General features: G+C 39.6%; 1 protein-coding gene across 7 annotated transcripts in view; it reads left to right on the top strand.

Moving 5' to 3' along the window:
• Window positions 1-957: 957 nt before the first annotated feature.
• Window positions 958-26,547, top strand: part of LOC114060285 (E3 SUMO-protein ligase RanBP2-like) — a 34,481-nt gene continuing 8,891 nt past the window's right edge. For 3 of the 7 annotated variants that reach the window (XM_027889663.1, XM_027889664.1, XM_027889662.1), the window contains exons 1-22: window positions 966-1,093; window positions 3,622-3,689; window positions 4,235-4,346; window positions 5,187-5,339; window positions 6,155-6,385; window positions 6,821-6,966; window positions 8,409-8,601; window positions 9,285-9,375; window positions 10,251-10,460; window positions 10,948-11,126; window positions 11,211-11,386; window positions 11,696-11,819; window positions 12,153-12,314; window positions 12,631-12,768; window positions 12,859-13,005; window positions 13,437-13,619; window positions 13,701-13,784; window positions 14,265-14,400; window positions 14,578-14,675; window positions 15,221-19,769; window positions 20,670-20,747; window positions 25,538-25,705. In XM_027889663.1, coding sequence (XP_027745464.1) covers window positions 1,019-1,093; window positions 3,622-3,689; window positions 4,235-4,346; window positions 5,187-5,339; window positions 6,155-6,385; window positions 6,821-6,966; window positions 8,409-8,601; window positions 9,285-9,375; window positions 10,251-10,460; window positions 10,948-11,126; window positions 11,211-11,386; window positions 11,696-11,819; window positions 12,153-12,314; window positions 12,631-12,768; window positions 12,859-13,005; window positions 13,437-13,619; window positions 13,701-13,784; window positions 14,265-14,400; window positions 14,578-14,675; window positions 15,221-19,769; window positions 20,670-20,747; window positions 25,538-25,705 — 7,501 coding nt within the window. In that variant the 5' untranslated portion in view covers window positions 966-1,018. Of the gene's footprint in view, window positions 1,094-1,646; window positions 1,744-3,621; window positions 3,690-4,234; window positions 4,347-5,186; window positions 5,340-6,154; window positions 6,386-6,820; window positions 6,967-8,408; window positions 8,602-9,284; window positions 9,376-10,250; window positions 10,461-10,947; window positions 11,127-11,210; window positions 11,387-11,695; window positions 11,820-12,152; window positions 12,315-12,630; window positions 12,769-12,858; window positions 13,006-13,436; window positions 13,620-13,700; window positions 13,785-14,264; window positions 14,401-14,577; window positions 14,676-15,220; window positions 19,770-20,669; window positions 20,748-21,581; window positions 22,180-25,537; window positions 25,706-26,547 lie in introns of those variants that run through there. The other 4 variants (XM_027889668.1, XM_027889669.1, XM_027889665.1 and 1 more) reach the window with 4 other exon arrangements.

The raw sequence follows: 26,547 nt of genomic DNA, 5'->3' as shown, positions 1-26,547 counted from the left end.
GCCCGATATTGTGACCACCAGGGACAACACGGGGGTTGCCACTTCCACAGGGATGGGCAATGCAGTGACCAGTGTCAAAGTGCTGGACCTGGTCCGTATGAAGGCAGTTTTCCATGCCTCGCCATCAGGTGAAGAGCAGTAACGTTCTTCAGTGAGAACTGGAGTGAACTCCAGTGTAGACTCCTGCATCAGCATAGTTAAATAGTTTTAGGTAAGAGTTTTATATATATATAGTATATTATTTAGCTGATAAATATATTATCACCTAATACCTTACTATGTATTATTTGGGTGAGAGTTACGTAGTGTTGGGTGAGAGTTTATTACAGCTGTGGGTGAGAAAACGCTAAAACCCAGTACTAAAAAATGGCCAGTCTCTTCGCGAACGAAGAACCGGGGAAGGTCTTTCCACCTTCCAGCCTGCGCATTGGATTTTTTAGGTGAGACACAGTGTGCGCGGAACTGAGCCCACCCTTTAATCCTGAGGTTCGTCTGCCGGGGCCAAGCACGCTTGGACAGTGGCAGCGAGGTCCTCAGGACGTAGATGGATTGCCTTACGGGCTAACGAGCTCCATCTGCCCGGGGAGGGGCCCCGACCGGGAATCGAACCCGGGTCTCTGCAGTGACAGTGCAGTGAATTTTCCCCTGGACCACCGGGGGCTCCCGAAACCCAGTACTACGCAGACGACGAATTTCTGTGGCAATCGCCCCGCCCCGCCCCGCCCCTCAGCAGCCGCGCGCTCCTGCCCCGCCCCCTGGTGCGCATGCGCGGCCGTTGATACGGGTGGGGGCGGTGCCTGCCCACCCGCCGGGGCTGCGCGCGCCGCACGGTGCGCGGGAACTTGCGTAACGAGCGGCGGCCGCGGCGCTTCCTACGGCGCTTCCTGCCCGCCCGCCTTCCCTTCCCTTCCTTCCTCCCTTCCTCCCCGGCGCTCCGGCCCCTCCGCCGCCGCCCGCCCGGGAACCGCGCTCCGCCGGCAGGCAGCCCGGGCGCGGCGCCCGCCGCGGCGGCGGCGCCATGATGAGGCGCACGAAGCCCGAGGTGGAGCGCTACGTCGCCTCCGTGCAGGCCGCGACTTCGTCCCCCAGAGAGGTGAGCGCGGCCTCGCCCTGCCGGGCCCGGGGGCCGCTGCGGCCGCTCCACCGGGCCCATCTGGAGCCTTTCCCACTCTCGCCTCGCGTGGGGCGGTGTCGGCTGCCCTGCCTCGCGTCCTGACGGGCGGCCCCCTCTCCCTGCGCCGCCGGGAGGCCTCGCTGCCCGGCCGGGCCGGGGGGCGGCTGCTCTCGCTGCCTCTGCCCGGCCTGCGTGCGGGGAGGCCGCGCTCTGGCGGGTCCCGCGCCGGACCCGGAGCCTCGGTGCTGTGGGTCGGTTTGCTCGGCCAGTCCTCATCCGTGGCGGTAAGAGGAAAAAGGATCTCTCTTTAGAGGGATGTTTCTCTGGAGACACTCAGACCCCACCTGGACGCGTTCCCGTGTCACCTGCTCTAGCTGACCTTGCTTTGGCAGCGGGGTTGGACGAGGTCGTCTTCAGAGGTCCCTTCCAACCCTAAGTATTCTGAGATTCTGCGAGTTACGGTGTCTCTGGAAGTATTTGTGAGTCCGTATTTGCTCAGGGTCTCTGTAAGTCGAGAGAGCTAGGGGAAGCTGCTGAGGGGAAGGGCCGTGGGGTTGCGCTTACTGGAGGTGCTTTCCCTAACTGGGAGCAGGGGTTTACCAGAGCTGTGCACCTGGTTTTTACACCTGGTAAGTTTTAAAGAGTCTACCAGTTCTCTGAGTACTGAGTTCTTCAGTTTTGTGACTTTAGTTCCTGTGTTTCCCGAGTTTCTCTTTCTTGGGAAAAGAACTGAAACAAGGAACATGTGAGACGCTTTCAGTTTCTTTTCATGTGCAGCGTGATTAATATTCTTGTTTGTATAGCACTATTAAAAGGGGGAGAACTGGGAAAAAGTAATCTTCCTATTGTGTTTTAGTAACTACACAGAAGGATGAGGAATTCTGCATGACTTTTTACCATTTTTCGTTATATCTGAAAAACGGTATACAGGTCTGATGCAATTCATGGTAGTTATTTAATCCTGAAAGATCCTGTTCTGCTGCTCTGAATTGATTTATTGTGGAGTTAGAAAGTTCAGCACTGTTGCATGATGTGAATGCATCCATGTTCACCACTATGCAGAGGGGCCTTTAGCAGGGCCAGTGTACATCCTCATAATTTGTGCCTCTTTTTCAGCAGTAACAAAGTTGTTCTGTTAATCTTGTAATTGACTTAAGAGGTGTTTAGACCAGGCCATGTCAAGGACATCACTGTCAGAATCATGGGTGCTCGTTAATTTTTTTGATATTCCTAATCAACTCTAAGACAAAATAAATCCTCTCGTCCTCTTGTGCTTAAGACCTACTGGTGCATATTTACTTTGTTGTCTTTTTTTTTTTAAATAAGTAATGCTTACAGCAAATTGTAGAAGCACAGTCAGTGGTGGAAAATGTTACTGGTGTTCCTGTTGTGTTGATTTTAGGAGGGGGGTGCTTATAAGACTGCAGAGCATTTATTTTGAGGTTTCTTTTCATCCATGTTTAAAAGGAGATGCCAAATGTGACTCCACTCTGACAAATTTCAATGTTGTCTTTTTATAACAGACTTCAAAAATACAGGCTGAAAACTTGAAGTATCCTAGGAGGCCTGCTTTTATTTTTAACCACTTTTTAAAATTTTGCATGTATAGTACTGGTGAGAGAGGGAGGGAGACTAGTAATTCAAATGTGTTCAAAATGTACACACTTGTTTGGAATCATAGATGTAACTAGTTCCAGTATTTTTTGGGTTAAAAGCAAAATCTGCTTTTGAACTGATCTTTGGACTTGAAACTTGACATTTGTCTGGTTTACTTCTACCTTGAAGTTTTTGCTTGTAACTTTATCAATTCTTTAGCCTATTCCTTTCATTCCTTTCCTCCTATTTGTGCTTCTGACATCTTGCCCTGTGCCAACTCTCTGTGTTTCTTTTCCTTTTGCCCTTATTATTTCCTTGTTCTGCCTCCCATATAATACCTTTGGAGGTGTTTCACCTTTTGCTTGTAGAATGTATTCGTTCAAATTATTTTAGTCAGAAATAAACTACTGCATAAATACATTTCTTGCCCAAACTGAGCATGACTTAAAAACTGCTCTTTCCTTAAGTATATTTAAACAGCAGTGTCTGACAACAGTATACTACAGCAGAGCTAAAGACATGTCCCTTGGTTGGTAGGATACTTTTTTTTCCTTGCTACGTTGCAATGAAATAAATAAAATGTAGCTGACCCTATTCTTCCACTCTCTTTAGTGGGTAGTGTATGAAATACCACATGTATAAAGACTTGTTGCTTTCCTGAGTTGTAATCTCTATTTTGCCTAGTAGCCTTTGCCAATTATAGCAAAACCTTTTACTCTTTTCATTCTTAAACCTATATCTTTCAAAAACACACCCTTAAATATGACAAGTGGATTTGAGCTGATAACTAACTAGCTGTCAAATTCAGTCATCTGAGTATTAGGCATTACTGAAAAGAAAGGTCACGCTATGGAATTATTTTTGAAGTACTGTATGTCTAAAGTATGTTTGTCATGGTTTTTCTCCTTCAGAAATCGATGAAAGGATTCCTCTTTGCTAAGCTGTATTTTGAAATAAAAGAATATGAACTTGCTAAAAGGTAACATGTGTTGATGTAAGTTTGGTTTTTTGTTTTTTAAAATGTAAAAGAAAAGCTACATTAATATGAAGTAGACCAGAGAAACCAAGATCAGTGTCATACTGCTTTAAGGTAGCAGTGAATGTGGATATTGAGTGCTAATTAAATATTTGTAAAACAATAATTTAAAAAAAGGTTAGTTTTGTGGTACTGAAAAACCAGGATGAAGTGGATTTTTCCCCCCCTTCCTTGTATTGAGTAGTTCTTACCATTTCTGCAAACTCCTATTTTTGTTGTTTTGGGTTTTTTTTTAGTAAACAGAAATGCTGACGAGTAGCATCAGTACATTTATAAGCCGTGTTGCTGCTAACTTTTTAAAGGTCTGGTTAAAGTATCTAGAACAAAACATGTTTATACTTCCTGTATGGTCTGGCCAAAGTACCTAGAACAAAATACATCTGTACTTCCTGTATGGCAGTTAAAGTTGCCATTATAGCTCAAGGTGGGAGGGGGAGTGTTATTGAAAAATACTAGTTAAGCAACTGACTTTTTTTTCCCCTTCATAGATACATATCTACATACCTCAATGTGCAAGAAAGAGATCCCAAAGCACACAGATTTCTTGGACAAATATATGAAGCTGAGGATAACATAGAAAAAGCTTTTGGGTGTTACAAGGTAAGTATTACATTGACTGCTTTATTTCCTTATAAATGGACTTCTAAAATCCTTCTGTGCTGAACATTCTGAAACTTATAGAAGAAAGCATACTCCTGGGAAAACTATTACATATGACAATGGAAGCACATGAAACATTGCAGAGAAGATTCTTGACTTGATATCACTTGCTTCAGTAGTATATTTTTAAGTTGCTTCTTTGTTTTTTGTTCTGGTCTTGGTCTCTGTGCTGCTTGCTGTTAAATTCTCCCCTTGTTATACACTGCAAACTGTGACAACACCTGGAGTCTAGTTACTGCTATAAGGCTGTAAACTTAGTGTGTTTTTTGATTGGTTGGTTTTGGAGGGGCAGAAGAGAAGGGCAGATCTGATTTTGATTAGGCAAGCATATAAATGTCAAATTCACAGTCAAAATGCCTTTGTTCTTGTTTTGAGGAGAGAGATGATGTGCTCAGAAGTCTGGCCTATACAGCTCTATGAAGTGCTATCACATTTCTTAAACTCTGTCTTTATTTTTTCTTGTTGAAGTTTCTGCATCTGGCTAGACTAGAGGTCCTTATATTCCTGCTGCCCGTAGATAGCAGTAGCTAGTGGTCGATGCAGTGGAGATAGCTTTTGCATTATTTCTCTTAATGCTCTTCTGTCTTCCAGCAGTTGTGCCTGGGTGCTGTAAACTAGTGGTGGCATTTGGAAAGGCTTTTCTTATGTATTCTGTATTTAGGTCTAATTCATTAGAATATAATATTTTTGGAGGTATAACTCTTACCTGTTCTGTATGGATCGTAAGATCAAGTTGCCTTTTTTTTTTTTCTCCTCCTGTATGTGTATGGGGAAAACCAGCGATCCGTGGAGTTGAACCCAACACAGAAAGATCTTGTACTGAAGATTGCAGAGTTACTATGCAATAATGACATTACTGATGGAAGAGCAAAATACTGGGTTGATAGAGCTGCTAAGCTCTTCCCTGGGAGTCCTGCTATTTACAGGCTGAAGGTAAGTTCAAAATTACTTCGGGCTTGAAGAAATTTTCTGCATCTGGCTAGAGTGCTTTTTGCACGTCACCTCAAGCAAAACTCTTCCTGGCTGAATTGTTTTAGAATCTTTAATATTAAATCTATTATATGTTACATTCTGTGTAATCTGACATTTTTGTCTAGCTTTCAAGAAAGCTACAAGGACAGGCTTTCATACCCTATTTAATTAAGCCTACTCAGGGTTAATCCTCTTCAAAAACGCTGAGAAATTTTGTTAGTTATCACAGTCAAGAAGTTAAGACTAGATAGGCACTACTTGTTCTTTCTGTTGTGTCACTTGCAGAGAGGTGCCAGGCCTGTGAACTTTCTTGATTTACACTGCTTTTATGTTTTTAAATAAGTATTACGATAAGCTTTGCAGAATGTGAAAAATTCTGTAATTTGCAAATACTGTGTAAATGCTTTCAGCCATGCAATGTCCCTTTTGCACAAGTATATTAATTTTGTATAGCTAGTCAGCAGCCACACTGAAGTCTCAGATATTTTTTTTTAAAGTGAGGTTAGTCTGTGGCAAGGTATGCTGTCATTGAACCAAGTGGTTTGAGAAGCATTTCTTACCCTATAAATCAAAACTTTTGAGGATTTTCTTCTGTGATAGTTATCTACATTTTTTAATATATGAGTATTTCATCAAATTTTATGTAAAAGCTGAAAACTATTAAGAGTAGTGTAGTTTAAGTAAGGTGGTCCCTGCAGTGAAGAAAACTGTTACTGTAGTTGCTCAAGAGACTCACATGATAAATTAAATATTAACATGTTGCCTTGTTTTAACAGGAGCAGTTACTGGATTGTAAAGGTGAAGATGGGTGGAATCAGCTTTTTGACTTGATTCAAGCAGAACTGTATGCAAGACCAGACGACGTCTACATAAACATCCGACTAGTTGCACTCTACCGTTCAAATAATAGATTAAAAGATGCTGTGCTCCATTGTCAGGAGGCAGAGAAGAAAATACCTTTGCAGTCAAGCTTGGAATGGTGTTCCTGTGTTGTAGAGACATTTGAGGTGTTTAATCATATTTTGATCCTGTGATAGTCTTCCATATCTTTTTATCTGGTCTGTTTCTCTTAGTGTCGTTACTCTGACAGCTATTTCTCAAGGGATTTAACTCCTTCAAATGCAAGTCTACTGAAACCAGTGGAATTACAAAATACTTCCTGTGGTGTTTTTTTTTAATTGGAATTTCCTCCCTAAAATTAAGCTTTATAGAGCTGTTGAGTTTCTAACTACAAAAGCCGAGTTAGATACAGCAGTTCCATTAGGGATAAAATTGCTCAAGCAAATAGTTCCCTGGAACTTTGCTGCTGAAGAATATGTTAAGATCTCACCTGTGAAACTGGATTATGCAGTAAATGCTACTAGTGTGTTTTGGAGAAGTACTGCCCTTGCCTTCATGGAAGGATGACTGTTCCTTATCCTGTGATGAACTTTCTTCTTTAGGAATATCTGGAATCTTTACAAGACTTGGAGTCTGATAAAAATAACTGGAGAACTATCAAGAAAGATCATCTGCTGGCCTTTTCCAGCTTTGTCAAACTGACACTTTCTTCTAGAGATGTTCAGGAATGCAGAGAGGCACTTGAAAGGTACTGCTTAAACTTTCCTGTAATTAAAAAAAAAAACAAAACAAAAAACCAACAAAAACAAAACTCTTGGAATTGTTTGGGGTTTTTTTGTTTCTGGGTCACAGAACATCTGCCAAGCTTCTATTTCACAGCTTAACTTGTTAGTGGATGGGAGAGGGGATTCTCTGTACTGGCCACTAAGAATGGTTCTTATATGGGGTGTGAACCCTCAAACTGTCTTTTGACTGAGATGCAAGCCTTGTTTCAGTGATCAGCTTACAACCATGGAGAAGACTCATTGATATCCTGGGTCAATTAACTTTATACCTTCTTTCCCTTCAATAAGAAAATATTGTTCTATGCTTTAGCAATTGACTAATCCAGATTTTCTAGACAATTGGGAAAAACCCCACCCACCTAAAAAACTCACAACAATCCAAACAAATCCGCACTATAAACTTCAAACTGGAAAACTGAAACCACCTCTTGTGTATCAGCTTTGTTCTGGTTATTTTATTCTAAATTAACACAACACACTGGAATAATTAGGAACTTTGTGAAGGGAGGAAACCACCTGCAGTAAGAACAACCTCCTTCAGATAAAACTGGTGGTGTTACATCTGACTTCAAGGTTTACTATCTGTGATGCATCTGGAATAGTACAAAACAGTGTAGTCAATATATTAAGGTCTGTGTTTTTTCTTGCCATTATCTTCCCTTTCTTACTGGATTTTACTGATTTATGTTTGTTCCTCAGTTGTGTAATGGCTGTTTATACTGCCTTTTGTAAAAATGTTCTTCGGTCTGTAAATCTTGCATGAGTATTCAATGCAATACAGACAACGGATGAGAAATATTTAATACCATAGTATGTTTCATTTAATTTTTTGCCTTTAACATTGACCTTCTTGGGTCTTCTGGTGATGATTTATTGGAGCCTTTCAAAGTGTTTACATGTGAAGCACTTCCAGGTCATGGCAATGTTAACAGCCAATATAGTTTTGTCCAGTAATTGAAAGGGTTTATAATTGTTTTCTGGAAAGCGTCTTCTGAGTGGGGTTGTACACTTGTCTGCGACTATTAGAATTTCTTCAGTCCCTTATGTTTTTAAAGAGCCCGTCCAGAGTATTTTGGACTTTTTTTATAAATTAAGGAAGACAAAGAGCAGAGTGAATAGTGCCTCCTGCAAGTCTCTACATCTGCCTTATTGAACAAGTGTATCTACATGGTTTAGGAGAATAGTATTGAAAGTAAGCTGTGCAAAAATGTGCTGAAAAAGATGATAAATATCTAGATAATGTTTACTGTGTTCACTTGCTAGTGACTTGGGTTTAACCAATAGAAACATTACTGACCATTGACTCACAAAATTACTCAATTCACAGTTAAATAGCATGAACCAAAATCACCTTCTATAGCTTTTACTAGGATTCTGTTTTGATTGAGTCTTCTCTACATTTTAGTTTTGACCGAGCGCTTCAGTCAGTGAAACCATATGTGAATGGGGCTGATGAGTTGTCTCGCACCTATGGGGAAATGAAAGGACAGCTGTACATGCATGCTGGAACTTTGCTGCTGAAAATGGCCCAACACAATGAGGCACAGTGGAGAGCTGTGTGTGAACTAGCAGCATTGTGTTATCTCATAAGTTTCCAGGTAAGTGATTTTTCAGTTTATGCCTTTGTGTACATGTTGAAACTCCTGTATTCCCGAGATTAACTAGTGCTTGTCTACCTAAAGGAGGACTCCGTCCTCACTCTATCACATTTGTTTAAAAGGTTTCAAATGACACGAATAGGGTAAAAGAATACTTTCAGCTGTTTCCCTTGTCAGAGTAACCTGATTCTTAAAGGTTAGTACATTTATTTCCTGTAGTATGTTCCCTTTTCCATAGTACAGATGAATACACATGTTGAGTGTAACTGCTATAGGGAAGCAAGGAGAGGAATTCAGTAATTCCCATATACCTGTTGTGTAGGCAGCAGAAATAAAAATATCAAACTCCTTTGCCTTATGAATTCTTTACCTCGATCATCCTTTTTATGCCATTGCTTGCATCCCAGATATTACATGCTCTTGTGTACACTTAATATTACTTTTAATAGCTGTAATTGCACACTTATGGGCTTTAGGTGGATTCTCTGGTCTCTTCACCCACCCCACCCCACACAAACCCCATCCCTGGACAGATGATGCAGTACCTTCAGAATGAATGATGTCTGTTTTTCCTGTAGTTTCCAAATGCTAAAAAGACACTAGTTTCCTAATTTCTAAGATTTATTTAAATGTTCTGCTCCTGTTGTGAAAAAGCGTTAACAATTTTCTCGTTACTTTACCAGGTTCCTAAACCAAAGTCAAAAGTAATAAAGGGGGATCAAACTGGACAAGATGTGCTGGAAATGTTGGCCTGTGATCGAAAAAGCCAGTCTGGTAATAAAAATAGCTTCATAGTTCCATTTTAGAGTTACTGTAAAGGCTAAGCCATTTGTTAAAGAATGCATTTGTAATCTTGTAACGTTACCAGTAAAACTTTCTAGATTCCGACTACATATGTAAAACAAAATACTAGTTTGGTCCTGACACCAAAAGTGGGTTTTTTTTCTCCTCTTAAGCATGCTGGTAGAGTGTGGTGTTCTTTTTTTTTTTTTTTTTTTCCCAAAGGTGGTGGGGGTTTTTTTCCACCTTCTTGACTCTTCAGCACACTACAGTAGAATTTAACTTTTATGGTCTCTTAATCTACTTGAAATTGCTTTTGCCTACTGATACTATTTTACAAGTATTTTTAGCCCCAAGAGGAAAAGAAAATATTACTGTTTGTATCCCTGATCTTTTCATTCTCTCACTTGTTCTTCAGCTTTGTTTTTTTTTTTGCTGCTAAGTACAGACAGTTTTTCAGTCTACAAAATTCTTACAGGACCTAAGTGAAAACAAATGAATGCAGTAGACATCAGGTTCAGTTATTTCAGAATGGATTTCATTAATGCAGGCTTCTGCTTCTATTATAGATACTTATTTTAAGGTCAGTTGCAATGCCCCTAGAATAGTAATGGTAAGATGGCTTTGTTTTCTCAAAGAGCTGGATTTGCAAATGCCTTGGCATTGTTGTCACTAAAAGCTTGGAAAGCTTATGTGCTGAAACACTGACCTAATTACAGGGAGAACGTATCTTAGCAGTCTGTAGGTTTCATAAGGGGAAATCCTGATTCCTACCGAGGCTTCAGTAGCAAAAAACAGTCCAGCATAGCAAATGCTACTTTCCTCGTGTTCACTGCTGTGTTAATGTGAAGTGTATTTCCATTTTCTAGGTCATATGCTGCTGAACTTAAGCCATGGCAAGCAAGACTTCTTTAAAGAGATTGTGGAATCATTTGCAAACAAGAGTGGTTCATTTACATTGTTTGATAGCCTGTTTGAGAGTGGAGCTTCAAGGGAGAGATCTTTTATCGGCACAGATGATATTGGAAATGTCAGTACACAAGCACCAGTGCAAATGGAACTCAATAAATATGATATTGGTAAGAGGTGTTACTTTCTGAAACTCAGCACAACTTTGTGTACTGGAAGTTCTTCTACAAATACTTCATATTGCAACAAAAGACAAATACCTGGAATAGCTGTCCAAAGTTGCCCTAATGTCCTAGGAAAAACTTGTACCTTATTGCAAAGTAGAGAAGTGCTTCTTGAATAATTCCTTTAAGATTTGTGGAGAAGGAAACAGGCTGGCTAAAATTAGTTGCCTGTTGGACTGAATAAGGTGAGGATGGATATGGAGGAAATCTGAGAGTCACCCCCTCAGAAGGTTAGGGGGTTGATGTCTTTGAGCACTTAGATGAACGTGATATGTTTGGCTACTCTGAAGTTTGTAATCCTTCATAAGTGAAAACTGGAATCTTGCTGTGCATTGATCTTTGGCTGCTCTGACAGAGGGAAATGTGAAACCCAGCTTTGATCTTGATGACTTGTAGGAAGCTGACATCTGCGTCCAACCTTGTTTTTGCACAGGTGCTGTTCGAATGCACAATGGCAGTCTTCAGCACCTTGTGTGGCTTGGCTTGCAGTGGAACTCAATGTCAGTCTTACCCCCGATGCGTAAGTGGTTGAAACAACTTTTCCACTTGCCCCAGGAAACATCAAGACTTGAGACAGATGCTCCTGAATCCATTTGCTTGTTAGACCTTGAAGTAAGTAAACTTTCCAAGTTTTTTAATGTACCGTACAAATTAAGCTCTGTTTGGTTTTTTAATACTTTATATTTATAAAAACAGGTATTCCTACTTGGGGTGGTATTCACTAGCAACCTGCAATTGCAAGAGAAGTTTAATTCTCACTACAGTGCACATCAGCCTCAATTCTTACCATTGCCAGTGTGCAAACAACTCTATACCGAAGACCAAAGATCCTGGTGGGATGCTGTTCGTACCCTTCTTCAGAGAAAATCAGTGTAAGGCTTTTTGAGTTTTGGGATGTTTGATCAAGATCCCTAAAGGGAGTTAGAGCAGCTTTAATTGGTCCCAATAGCTTCTTGAAACATTAGGGTTTTTGGACATATTTTGGACGTTGAAGCTTTGTTCTGGTAGGAACTTGATATGTTTGAAAGACTTGTAAAAGTGAAATTTTTAATTTCTAACAATGCATTTCTAAACAGGGCAGGTTAGAACTAAAACCGTGGGCTGTATTCATCAAGTAAATGCTATGTGAACAGGTGAGAAACATAAAATCCTAATGAAGAAATGTTTCTTCTCATATTCAGACCAGGAACAGCAGCAAAACTGAGACTTACTGTACAGCATGGCTTAAGTACTCTGCGAACACTGGAGAAGCATGGCCTGCAACCTGCCTTAATCATACACTGGGCAAAAAGCTTGCAAAACACAGTAAGCTGAGATTGTTTTTAAATATGTAGAAGTGTTTTTCTCTGTTTTTCAAACTATGAACAGACTTGGGGGGCAAGGGATCGGATCAGTATGTATTACTGAGAACAGCTGGTTTTTTTATTAGGCAAATCTGTTGCTCTAGTCACTCTATAAAGTACTGGTCCTGAACTGTAATGTTATTTTCTACATGTGTATTACTTTACATAACTACTTTGTTTAGTGTGAAAGAAGGACTCTTGAAACTTTTAAAGAAAATAGAAGGATTTGTATGAATAGCATTTTGACTTGAACTTGTTGAAATAACATGTGCTTTTGTTCCATTTTCTTCACCAGGGAATTAACCTCAACTCTTTCTATGACCAGAAGGAATACATTGGACGAAGTGTCTATTACTGGAAGAAAGTTTTGCCTATGCTGGAAATTATCAAAAAAAAGAGAAGTATTTCTGAACCTACTGATCCTCTCTTCAAACACTTCCATAGTGTAGACATTCAGGTACAGATTGATTAAGCCAAGGCTGAAGTAAGAGAGGGTCTGTGTCAGAAACTTACATAGTTAAGGGGTTTTTGTCTACATTGTGCAACTCACGTTATTACTAGGAAACTATTAATTATGAGATTTGGTAATATCAGCATTTGACAAAAGGGGAAAATTCCTTACAAATTTAGTCTTACCTTTAAAATCGTGTTTATGATTGGAAGGCACTGAACACCTCTTAGGACAAACTTCCTTGAAAAAGAATTCTCCCTGTATTATAGGAAAAAACGTCATTCCATTGTTAGGTATGAGTTGTCCTTCACTTTATTTGTAGGTCTCTCAGGTTGCAGCATATGAAGAAGAGGCACATATAGCATTTGCTATGTTGGATGCAGTTGATGGCAAAACTGATGATGCTTTGTTAGCATTTGAAGCTATTGAGAATGTGGTTTCGTACTGGAATCTTGCCATGGTAAGTTTGTAAGTTACATTACCCTGAAATGCTTTCCTTTATTCAGTTGCCTTCTGACTGATACTAATTAATCTGCATCCTGTTCTTTAGATTTTCCAAAGAAAGGCAGAAGAGATTGAAAATGATGCCATGCTGCCAGAAGAACACGAGGAGCACAAAACCTGTCTTCTTAAAGCCAGGTATTATCTAATGAAGATCATTGCGGAAAGCTCCTCAGATGTGTCAGTAACTGAGAAAGTAAGTAATTCTTGCTTTAGGAACTTGTTTCAAGACATGCAGTGGCTTAGATTACTGTTTCAAAATGAAGCTGTTTTCATTGAGGTTAGATTTTTGGACCAGTCCTTGCATTAAAGCAGGTTAAACTCTGGGTAACTTCTGTAACCTATCAGATTATCTATTATCCTGGTTACTCTGTGGATGAAAGCTTTAATGTAAACAAGTAGTTTTGCCACTGCCTCTTTATAGAAGTTGATAGTTTGAAAAAATATAATTACTCGTGGGAATTGTTTTCTTATGTGAATCTTAACAGATTTAGAGCTTTTTTGAAAAAGAAAGCAGTACTTTTATAATGAAAGCCTTGTGAGTTGTTCAACCAGAATTCTGTATGTAATCTGTATTGCTGTGAGGGAGAATTGCAGTCATGACTCATATTGCAAATAACTTTCTAGTTGCCAGTGTCTATTGAAACTGTGAGGGAAGTGCTAGATACAGTGATCCAGGAACTTGGTGAGAATGGTGAAGAGGGAAGTCTTGCCTTCAGAAATGGTCTGTCACGAACTGTAGATTCAGCAATGAAACATTCCACTCCATCACCAACTAAGTTCTCTTTTTCACCAACTAAGAGCTACAAGGTATGTTGGCCAGTTATTATTTCAGGGAGTTACTATGTTTGAGGAACAATTCATAAGATTCAAATAATTTTTTTTTCCTAGTTTTCTCCTAAAACTCCTCCTCAGTGGGCAGAAGATCACAAATCTATACTTCAAATGATTTGTCAGCAAGTGGAGGCTTTGAAGGTAAAAATTTTGTCACCATATTCAGTGAAAAACAGTTGACCTTTTAGTTATGGTAAGGATCCAGTGAAAATAGCATGGGCTAATTTACTGTTTCTAGAATTATTTTCTGTAAATATCTACCTAAAATGCATACAGTATCGACAATATGAGTAACTTCTTTAGAAGTTAAGCACGTACACTGAGGCAGCCCATCTAGGGACTGTATGCAGAGTTCTGCTTTTATCAGTTTGGTTCTCATCCACTTGGAGCTCTGTTTTGGTTTGTGGCTTTTTCTGGCTTTGGAACACTATGTTAATACTTTGTACTGCATGGGCAGATTCTGCATGATCCTGGCAGGTACTTCTTGAGGATTTCTTAAATTAGCACCACCACCAAACTTGAAAATGTGTTTAAATAGCCAAAGGGTAGGGATCATGTTTTCTTCTATAAATACCTGTGCGATACATACTTACACTCTTGCCTTGATTGCTGTCTTGACAGAATGAAATGCAAGAAATGAAACTTAATAATTCCAACACAAATGCGTCTTCTCGCTGGCCAGCTGAAAACTATGGAACAGATACAATGCCAGACGGTTATCAGAGAGCACAAAATCTTCATGAAGCACCATTAACAGGCAAGTTGTTGCAGAATTTGTACCTAAATGCTCAGCTAAATCAAGTAAGATTTTTGAAAATAGTACCAAAATGTTTAATGATTCATAATTAAAAACTGATCGCAATGGAGAGTCCATTCAAAACAACAACAAAAGACGATCGAGTGTAAACTTTGTTTTCCTGGTGTTCCTTTTTAGTTGCTACCACTGGTCCATCTGTGTTCTACAGCCAGTCTCCTGCCTATAACTCCCAGTATCTTCTCGGAACTGCTGCAACCAATGTAACACCAGCAAAGGTGAGAACAAATCTACTCACTGAAGCTGCTTCCAGTGATCTCCTGAAAAAGTGACTGCTTTTCATTCTGTACATAGTTGGATGTAATTGCAGTTCCTTATGCAGAATTTGTTGAACTTAGACTGCTAGGGATAAACTGATACTTTGTCTTTCTGCGTAATTTTTGGGATATGGAGTTTGGGAGGAAAAGCCAGCAAAATATCTGCTCTATGTTATACATACTCTGTAGGAGAAATGTACTGATAGCACTTAACTATCCTCCCTTCCAAGTAGCATGGCAAAAGAAAATGGGGTTTTCAAGGTTGGTTTTTTTTTTATCATAAAAAAGCAACCCACTCATATTGTGCCCCTTTTTCAATGCTTGTTTTCAAATGCCTTTCAAGATTTAATCAGTTTAAATTAAGGTAAAATGAGTGAAGGTTTAAACTTGTATGAAAGTATGCCCTCCTTTTAAGAGTACAAGTTATGTGGGCTTCAGCACAAGTAAGTTTTTGTCCTCTGTGTTATCATAGTAAGCAAAGCACTTGTTTTCTGCTTTTTCTTTAGCCCCCTGTCTATGGCATGAACCGACTTACACCTCAGCCACATATATATTCCTATCAACCACCAATGCACACACCACCTCTGCAAAACACTTCTGGTTGTATGTTTTCCCAAGAAATGTACGGCCCACCTCTACGTTTTGATTCTCCTGGTACTGCTCTCATCTCTCCTCGTGCGGGTGATGACTATTACAATTACAGCGTTCCACAGGCAAGCACAAATCCAACATTGCCTAAACCAGGCTACTTCACAAACCGTTCAGTCACACCACCAACTTTAAAGCCTGCAGAACCAAAAGTGATACCTAAATTTGGACAGCCGGGAACAACTGAAGGATCAAAAACACCTTTGCCAACACCAGCACAGCCAAATCAGACACCAACTTTTAAATTTAAACCTAATTTCAAGTCTAATGATGGAGACTTCACCTTTTCTGCTCCCCCTCAAGTAGCACCACAGCCTCTTAATGCACCTATTAATAGCAGAGAAAGCCTCTTGGATCTTCTAACATCTGATAAACCTTTACAGGATGATAGATACATTGAACAAAAACCAGTTAACGATCACACAAATAGTTCAAGAAATACCTTTAATTTCAGCAATAAGCATATTCCAGGCATCTCTCTTAGAGAGAACATGGGACAAAATGCACACAAAACCCTGTGTTTTGACAAGAATGATACATTTAGTGTTCAGGAACCAAACAAACCTGTATTTATGACTTCAAATTCAGATTTGGCCAATAGAAGTCATGAAACAGAGGGAGGAAGCACCCATGGTGGAGATGAGGATGATGATGGTCCTCATTTTGATCCTGTGGTGCCGCTCCCAGATAAGATTGAAGTAAAGACAGGTGAGGAAGATGAAGAAGAATTCTTTTGCAACCGGGCCAAACTCTTCCGTTTTGATGCAGAATCTAAAGAATGGAAAGAAAGGGGAATCGGAAATGTGAAAATACTGAAACATAAAGTATCTGGCAAATTTCGTCTCCTAATGAGGCGGGACCAAGTGCTGAAAATCTGTGCAAATCACTACATAAATACTGATATGAAATTAACTCCAAATGCTACATCAGATAAGTCATTTGTATGGCATGCTTTAGATTATGCGGATGAGTTGCCAAAACCAGAACAGCTTGCAATTAGATTTAAAACGCCCGAGGAAGCAATGCTTTTCAAAAAAAGGTTTGAGGAGGCACAGAATATTTTAAAATCCTTGGGATCAAATGCTGACGCATCTGTGACTCAGGATAGTGGAACTGCAAAAGAAACAACGAATCAAAACGTCAAGGAGCCTAGCAGATCCATTTCTGGAACCCTGAACTTGAGCTTTCAGTTCCCAAAAGATGGGGTGAGCAGTGAATCTGACAGCAAAAGCAACCTTACAGCTACAACAACTGCATCTGGCCCTACTATTTCATTTGGAAAGGATGCTCAGCAAGCCTATTCTGGTGGGTTTGGGCAGCATCTCATGAAGAAGGATCAATGGGAGTGTAAAGTATGTTTAGTTCCAAATGAAGCAACTGCAAAGAATTGTGTATCATGTCAAAATCCAAATCCAGATATGCGGGAAACACAGGACGCCCCAGTAACTGGCTCTGTAAGTTTCAAAGCTAGTGATAACACAGTGCAGGACAAATTTATATCTGCTTTTGCTAAAAAGGAAGGTCAATGGGACTGCAGTGTCTGTTCAGTAAGAAATGAACCCACTGCCTCCAAGTGTGTTGCCTGCCAGAATCCAAACAAAAGTAATACAGGAGTACCTGGTCAGCAAACTTCGGCTAAATTTGGCCAAACAATTGCTCCAAAGGCTATTCAAAATGACTTGAGTGCTGCTTTTTCTAAAAAAGAAGGTCAGTGGGACTGCTCTGTATGCCTAGTCCGAAACGAAGCAAAAGATGTGAATTGCTGTTCTTGTCAGAGTCCTAACACTCAAAATCAACCAAATATGTCTATACCTACTGTTCAGGCATCCCCTGCTCCTGGGTTTGGTTCCATTGCTGATACAAGTAAGCCACAGAAAAATGGGTTTGAAGGGCTTTTTACTAAAAAAGAAGGGCAGTGGGATTGTAGTACTTGCCTTGTGAGGAATGAAGGTTCTTCACCAGCCTGTAAAGCCTGCCAAACACCAAATCCATCTGGTAAGCCTTCTGGTGATGCTTTGTCAGCTCCTACTTTTGGCTTGAAAAGTAAATTACTTGAACTTGATGGAGGACAGTTGGGAACAGGCTTTAAGTTTGGTCTTGAGCAAGGCAAGACGCCATCATTTACATTTCAGATTTCTTCTGATACTGAATCTAAGCCTGCAAAGGAAGGATTTAACTTTTCAATGCAAGTGCCCGCAGGTGGATTTAAGTTTGGGATACAGGAGTCTAGTAAGAATACCACAAAGAAAGATGAACCATCCAAAGAGTGTACAACTGGCTTCTTAAAAAGCACTGATGAAAAAGACAAAAAGGAACTGCCTTCAGATAGCGGAATTGGATTCCAGTTTCAAGAAACTGCAGACAAGGAGAAAGGTGACTTTGTTTTTGGGCAAAATAGCAGCACTTCTACTTTTGCTGAGCTTGCAAAAAGTACTCCTAAGGAAGGCTTTCAGTTTGGCAAAAAGGACCCTAACTTCAAAGGCTTTTCAGGTGCAGGTGAAAAGCTGTTTTCTACACAGAATTCTAAAATGGATCAGAAAGCAAACACATCTGCTGATCTCAGTGAGAAGGATGATGATGTCTATAAGACAGAGGAGAGTGATGATATCCATTTTGAACCTATAGTTCAGATGCCTGAAAAAATAGAACCATTTACTGGAGAGGAAGATGAGAAAGTGTTATACTCCCAAAGAGTAAAGTTGTTCAGGTTTGATCCAGAAACAAGCCAGTGGAAAGAACGTGGAGTGGGCAACCTGAAGATTCTTAAAAATGAGGTTAATGGCAAAGTACGAATATTGATGCGTCGTGAACAGGTACTAAAGGTGTGTGCAAATCACTGGATAACAACAACAATGAACTTGAAACAGCTCTCTGGCTCAGACAAAGCATGGATGTGGATGGCCAATGACTTCTCTGATGGTGATGCAAAGCTGGAACATCTGGCAGCAAAATTCAAGACACCAGAGCAGGCTGAGGAGTTCAAAGAGAAATTTGAAGAATGTCAGAGGCTACTGCTAGACATACCACTGCAGACACCCCATAAACTAGTTGATACAGGTAGGACAGCTCAGCTTATACAGAAAGCAGAAGAAATGAAGTGTGGCTTAAAAGATCTCAAAACTTTTTTGACAGATGACAAAACTAAACTGTCAGAAGAGGAAAATGTTAGCTCTGTTAGTGTCAGCAGTACTTCTGATCTGGTTATAAAGCCACATGCTGAAAGTACTGGCCCTACTCTGGAATGGGATAACTATGACTTGCGTGAAGAAGCATTGGATGATAGTGTAAGTAGTTCTGTATATGCAACACCTCTTGAAAGTAGCCCTGTAAGGAAAAATTTGTTTAGATTTGGAGAGTCTACCACTGGTTTTAGTTTTAGCTTTAAATCTGCCTTAAGCCCATGCAAATCTCCTGCCAAACAGAATCAAAGTAGAACATCAGTAGGCACAGATGAAGATTCTGATGTTACTCAAGAAGAAGAGAGAGATGGACAGTACTTTGAACCTGTGGTACCTCTGCCTGATCTCGTGGAAGTGACCAGTGGTGAGGAAAATGAGCAAGTTGTCTTCAGTCACAGAGCTAAGCTCTACAGATATGACAAAGATGCAAATCAGTGGAAAGAGAGAGGTATTGGGGATATCAAGATATTGCAGAACTATGACAACAAACAAGTGCGTATAGTAATGAGAAGGGACCAGGTACTAAAACTTTGTGCCAATCACAGAATAACACCAGATATGAATTTGCAGCAGATGAAAGGATCTGATAGAGCATGGGTGTGGACTGCATGTGACTTTGCAGACGGTGAAAGGAAAGTAGAACTTCTGGCTGTGCGATTCAAGCTGCAAGATGTTGCAGACTCATTTAAGCAAACTTTTGATGAAGCAAAGCATGCCCAAGAGAGAGAGACACTGATAACACCTCTTTCTTCTCGTGCCAATACACCAAAGGAATCTCCGTGTGGTAAAAATGCTGTAGCTGTGCTAGAAGAAACGACCAGAGAAAGAACTGACCTCAGCCATGGTGATGATACTTCTGATGTAACTGTAGAGGCTGCAGAGGTATCAAACACTTCTGAAACACCAACAAAAACAGTGGTTTCTCCTCCAAAGTTTGTATTTGGATCTGAATCAGTCAAGAGTATTTTCAGTAATGAAAAGTCAAAGACATTCACGTTTGGAAATACTTCAGCCACTGGTTCTCTCTTCGGCTTCAGTTTTAATCCTCCCAAAAAAAGTGAAAGCCATATTCCAGCATCTCAGAACACAGCACAAAAAGAAACAGAAGTCTCTGAACCACTGAAAAGTTCTAATGCTACTCAGAAGCCTGTAGACAGCAAGGTAGACAACTTTCCTACTACAACACAAGATGGTCCCTCAAACTTCTCATTTAGAATTCTGGAAAAAGGTGAGTGTCAACTGAGGTAGTAATTTATTCAACTACACAACTTACTAAGCAGTCAGCCCTGTGCTATTCATTACTGTTTATTCTCTCGAGAATTTGTAGTTTCTTTCAGTTCTAATGCGCAGGTATCCATGTGTTCTCCAGAGTTTCAACTAAATGAGGGAATTTTAAGTCATAAATATTTTCATATAAAAGTGGAAGTGTGTGATGCAGGATGGAGTTTTGTTTACTGAGAAACAGGGATTTCAGATAGGGAGCTGTAACTCTGAAGTGCTGTATCTGAATCTTGGACTTAAATGCTGAAAGTATCTGGACTCACTTTTTGAGACATGAATAGATGGTTGATTTGTAGGTACCTGAGCCTTTGCTCTGAGTCATAAAGTGTGAGAACAGCTAATGTATGCTTCAGTTAAAATTTTAATTATCCCTATGATTGAGCAGATGGCTATTTTAAAATACCTTTGTTTCAAGTCTTAAATATTGGCCTCTGCAATTTCAGTTGTGTAGCTTAAAACCAGATGTTAGCCTGCTTCCTTAGCCTGAGAAGAGATCATGTGATTGCATCCTCAGTTACACAGTTTGTCACAGTCTGAAAAAGATGTGCTTACAGAAGTTGTGGCTGTGACATGACCATTATCATGTGCTGAAGTGTCATTGTGAGAAGGATGGGGACATCTCAGAATTAGGAACACATACTGTCTGTTTATTAGCTGCAGTGTAATAAGGTGACATGGTAGAAGGTGGTAACTGCAAGTTTGTTCACATGGGTTGGATAAGCTTGTGTAGAATTAACAAATGAAATTTCCCGCTGTGAAGTATGACTGTGGAAAAACATAAATAAGTCTGTTTTATCCTTTGAAAATTCCAGGTAAACACTTATATACAAACAATTTATTTTTTTAGGATTTAATTTTAACCTTTTTAAATCTAATCCAATGGCCTTTTGGACAAGCACATCCTCCTTGCAACCTGATAGTAAAGGTATTTACATACTGCACTGAATGTGTGATAAAAACACTCTAGTGGGCATGGACAGTAACCCAGCTGTGTCAAAGCAGTTGGCTCAGTAATCCTTATGATTAACGTGCATGCTGAAGGAGAGTACTTAAAATTGTGTGTCTGGCTACTGTGTGTCCTCTAAAAGAATGTCTTTAGCCCTTAGTATGTTGACATGAGCCAGCACAGTGGATGGCCCTGTTTAAGCTTTTGGCTTCTGTTTGCCTTATTTTCTGAGGGTAGCTGCCTTGCACTTCTCCATCACACTTTTGCTGAGTATACACACTGAATCTGTTAAATTGCTCTTTTCTAGAGAAATGAAATTATGTTATTTTCAGAGAATGTCTCATTGTGCCTGAGGTCTGGTACTCCATGTCAGTGAAATATGCCTGAAGATCTTGAGACAGGTTTTCCCGTAAAACACTTGACAGTATTTAGCCTCTATGGAAATGTTCAGTTCAGTTTCCTGATTATCAGTGTTAACTGCTGCAGTTAACGTGAACAGTGTTAAGTGTTTTAAAGGAGTGTGCAGAAATGAGGAAGCTAACTCCTTAGCTACTGCTTATGTGTTTATTAAATGGTTAGAAAACTCTTGCTGAGTAACTGATTTGTTTACATTCAGGAGTTGTAAACAAAACCATAACAGCTTATAGTTTGATGATAAGTCACTGTAAGATGTTGCTAATGGTGCTTCTTGCAAGTATGCTTGCTGTAAGCATACTCAGTTTATGCAGTTCGAAGGTATTTTAATTTTAAATGTCAAATTTTTAGTCTGCATAAGACAGTCTGCTAATGCTAGTGTCTTGCATTGTTTAAAAGTTTCAAAATGTCATTCCAAACACCATTTTCCCAAAGTCGTATTTTTGGAGAAGCTGTTCTTATTTAAACACTGAACTTCTGTTCTATATGCGCTATCTGAAAAATCACCTGTTCTATGTTCTTAGGTGTCCCTGTGCTGTCTGTGCATCGTTTATTAACAACTCAATTCTCTTTTCATCATTTGATGTCCATAATGTCAAGTGATTAAGCATTCAATGCCAATGCATACATGCAAGAACTATTCTTTCTTACCTCAAATTGATCTTGGCTTTATACTGAGGGGTTTTATGGTAAGGGGGAATGTGTTTAAAGAAACAAAAAAAGTGTGTCTCTCTGGTGCTTCAGGCTGTTCATTACTTGTATTCCTTTGATAATTAGGTTATTATTATATATTCAGTGATATTTACAGTTGATAATTGTCTTCAATATAAGTTCTTGGTTACTTTGTTTTGAGCTCTGACTGAACAGTAAAGGATTTTGAGCAGTCCTTCCTAAATTAGGTTTTCAAGCCTACTCAATACAAATACAGCATGAGGCTTTCTCATGGTGCAAGTCTATTGGGAAGAGGCTTCTGAGCTGTGCTAGAGCAACACTCAAACTTACTCTTAGTCATTCTGCACCTTCATGCAAACGTATGTATGTTTTTCTCAGGTCAGATCATAAGCTTTTTATAAGTGCTTGTCCTGATTTCAGCTAGGATAGAGGTAATTTCTTCTCAGGGGCTGGTACAGTGCTGTGTTTTGGATTCAGTATGAGAGTAATGCTGATAACACTGCTTTGGCTGCTGCTATGGAGTGCTTACCCGAAGTCAAGGATCTCTTCTGTGTCATGCTGTGCTAGTGAGGAGGTGCACAAAAAAAGCTGGGAGGGAGCACTGCTGACACAGGTGACTCAAACTGCCCAAAGGGATATTCCACACCACAGAACACCATGCCCAGTATATAAACCAGGGAGTTACTTGCGGTATCGAGGTGCAGGGATGGGCTCTGGCATGAGTCAGCGGGTGGTGAGCAGAGGTATTGTGCATCACTTGTTTTTCCTTGGGTTCTAATTTTTCTTTTATTATTATTCTTTACTGTTATTATATTTTACTTCTATTTCAAATATTAGTGTTCTTAACCTACAAGTTCTACTTTTGATTCTCCTCCCCGTTCTACCACGGTGGGAGGTGTGGTGCTTAGTTGCCAGCTGGGGTCAAGCCACAACAGTACTTTACAAGTTTGAGTCATGTTAGTTGCATGTTACTGTACCTGCTACATGCATTAGGGTTTAAGCTATGGTGCTTTTTTCCTTATATCTAGAAGATATTCACTGATAAATGCATGAAAAAACATACCACTATTGTGACTAGCTAGAGATATTTAGACCTTCCTGGTCTTAATGTCAGTTAAAATGAAAGCAAAAATACAATACACAGTTGAAAATTTTTGTGCATGATATTGCCCTTAATTTTGTTTCTTTCATATACTAATGATGTTTTGTGTGATTTTTTTTTTTTCCCTCAAAGTAGAAAGTTCTATTATCCTAAAACCAGCAGTCTTTTCAGAATATGTTGTATGTATGCATGGCTCTTTGTTTTCATGGCTGCCTGTGAAGATGTATTTAAGCTGTTTGCAGCAGTAATCTTTGTTGAACTCTTTTGTCACTTTGAGTGGATGTTTGGAGCACTAGAGTCAGTGTTTCCTAGATCAGTTTCATGAAGAAGTTTTACTTAATAATTAATCTGAAGTGACTTTTTAATGTATTTCTTATTCAGCTATTTGCACAAAGGCTACTGAAAGAGACTGCATGATAACTCTGAGAATGCTGTTTGTCAAATGGGATGAGCAATGAGGGTGGTAAAACACTGGAACAGAATCATCTGTTGCTAGGGTCTTCTAGCTAGCTTTCTACTGCTCAAATTAAAGGAAACACACACTTTTACTGTCTACCTGACTGAGTTGGAAGAAGTTTTTTGTTGTCAAATCTAAATTTTTGACAGTTCTCTAATCCTAAGGAAAACTGGTTTTTTGCTGTAGGACTAAATGTTCCACACTTAAACCTCTGAAGTTGACACTTGCTTAACTAATGTGAGAGAATAAAACACATAATATGCAGGATACTTGCATATCTTTATAACATGGTACTAGATGTACTTCTGATTCTTAAATCAGATAGGGTGAAGTTTTTGTATAACATTCTGAGAAAATGTCTGAAAATATCTATAGCCTGCTGTTGTGATATGAACATAAAAATTTGCTGTTCAAGAGTTTTATCATATATCTGCTTTCTACAGGCTCAGATCCTATAGATCTAAAAAAAAAAAAACCCAAACAAAAAGAACCCAAAAAAAAACCCACACCACCAAAACCCACAAAAACAAACAAACAAACAAAAAAAAACCCTGAGTAAAAAGGATTACTTTACAAGACTGTATGTCCTGGTGTATTTAAATGCCTGAAATGATTAATTTGTAATCAAAGGGAGAGTTAGTTGGGGCAAAGACTCGGGGAGGAGGGAATACTTCAAAAAAAGACATAAATTTGAATCAGTACTTGGGATTTTGCTTTTTCTTTACTATTCTTTATATTGTTCTTATCTACTGGCAATATTACTGAGACAACTGCTTTTAAAAGGCAGACTTTTTTTAGTGTGTCAGTTGCACCAGAGGATTAAGGGACATGTCTGTAAACATTACGCATCTCTTCTGTCCTTGTCTCCTCCTGCAATGATGATTGTTAAATTGTATGCTCAGGAAAATCAGTGTTTTTCAGGAACTGATTTCTAGCTTAAGATTTGATTTTGCACTGACTACACTGTGCCACAGACTTAACAAATATTTTTTTTAGTAAAAAGCACAGTGAGCTTTTAAGACCACCCTTTTTTATTCTGCTGACTGGTTTAACTCAAATCTGGATAACATGAACAAATAGGCTGAGGTGCTAAAGCAATCAGATTGTTCTTGGAAACAGCTGATGTGTGGCTACTGATGTGCTTATGGAGTAATTCTTATAAACAACTTTTGTTTTTCACACCTTTATTCCCAAACTTGCCATCCCAAAACAACACTAAAACCTAAACAAACGGAAGCTCAACCAAACCATAGATAATGTTTAAATTGGTATATCCTCCCTCTTTGCTTCCATTCTCTCACAATAAACTCAAATACTTGTTTCCAAAGCTGTCTGCTTCTCCTTAAAGCCGTGTTTATCTGCAGTTTGCTCTAGGCTATACTTTCAGCTTTAACTTTTGATCACACACTGTTCTCAGTACCAGAGGGATGGCCACTTTATTGTAGAGGGAGAGAGGGTAAAAAGTTATATAATAAAATTGATAGTGATATTCGTCCTTGCTAGAAAAGCTAGCTAAATAGGCTGAAAGCAATATTTTCTGTTGTTCAGCAAGGTGAAACTAAAAATTACTTTTGTAACAATAAAAGCTTCAGCAACAGCTGAATGGCAAATTAAGATTAGCTAATAAAAAGCATAGATTTCCCATAGGTAACCTGAAATAAGCTCTATTCAGTTGTTGTTTATCTTCTAGAACTTAAAGCACTTTTAAGCAATGCAATAGGACATGTACACAACTTCACATTTTCTTTTCTCAGGTCTGAAATGTACATGTTTACCTCTATATAACACCTCTGTCCCTCTTCTCCATTGCCATATTTTATTTGACATGAGAACTTCATTAAATAATCCCTGTAACAATATAAAGATGCAGAATTGTTTCTGTTCCAGTACTTGAATTCCCAAGGCAATAGACCAAGATGTAGTTGGGCATGCATATTAAGCTTTCTTGAGTTTTAAGAGGATATTCTGTTCTAGCATCCTGGAACTTCAATTTTGTTTCCTGTGGATCGACAGAAAATATGTAGGCACTTTGAATTAATTCAGTTCAGTAATAATGGGGGGGTTAATGTTATTTCTCTCTTTGAAATTATTCCATTTTAATCGTTTGTTCAATTTCTGTAAAAGCTGAGAAGACAACAGTGTCAGAAGATGATCTTTCATCTGATGAGGTTATAATAGTTTACGAGTTAACACCTACCCCTGAACAGAGAGCTCTTGCTGACTTTCTCAAACTCCCTTCAACATTCTTCTGTTACAAGAATAAGCCTGGATATGTGAGTGACGAGGATGACGGTAAGGAGTGCCTAAGTTTACTTTGGTATTACCTTTTTGTGAGGAAAGTGTTTAATACACTGCACTGGTGCAGCCCAACCTCTAGCTTTGCGTGCAGTTTCGCGTACCTCGGTGTAAGAAGGACATCAAACTGTTGGAGGGGTGACCAAAATGGTGAAAGGCCTTTCACCCAGACTCAGGAAAAGCGGCTGAGGTCACTTGGTTTGTTCAACTTGGGGAAGACAAGGCTTGAGGGGTTACCTCATCACAATCCACAACTTCCTCAGGGACAGCAGTAGAGGAGGAAGTGCTGATCTCTGTCTGGTGACCAGTGATAAGACATGAGGAAATGGAATAAATCTGTCAGGGGAGGGTAGTCTGGCACTGGAACAGACTCCCTAGGACAGTTACAGCACCAAGCCTGTCATAGTTTGAGCAGCATGTGCACAGTGTGCTTAGTCATATGGCTAGGTTTTAGGCAGTCCTGGAAGGAGCAGAGCTGCCGGTGGTGATCCTTATGTGTCCCTTCCAACTTGGGATACTTAGCGAATGCTGTTGGAACCATTAGACACTCAAATACTTTTGGTTGGACCGATGGGAATCAGTCCTGTCAACATTGTTATGGCCAAAGATGTACATTCAAGTCTTCAAGACAGAATACTACAATGGAGGCCCAGGAGTGACTGAAGAGAATTTGTCTTGGTGTATTATGGGTGTTGATGAGTGTCAACAAAGCAGTTGGTTAGGTAAGACTGAATAATCAGATATTTGAGACTTACTACTGTAAGTATTTTGAGTCTTTATTAAAAACGAACAAGCTCAGGTTCCCTAAATGCTAGACTACTGGCTTTTCTTCTAAAGCA

This window comes from Empidonax traillii, unplaced genomic scaffold (genome assembly GCF_003031625.1).
Source record: "Empidonax traillii isolate 1590-97213 ecotype Southwest subspecies unplaced genomic scaffold, ASM303162v1 scaffold268:size1028579, whole genome shotgun sequence".
Taxonomy (NCBI): domain Eukaryota; kingdom Metazoa; phylum Chordata; class Aves; order Passeriformes; family Tyrannidae; genus Empidonax; species Empidonax traillii.
This window is presented reverse-complemented; position numbering and strand designations above follow the sequence as displayed.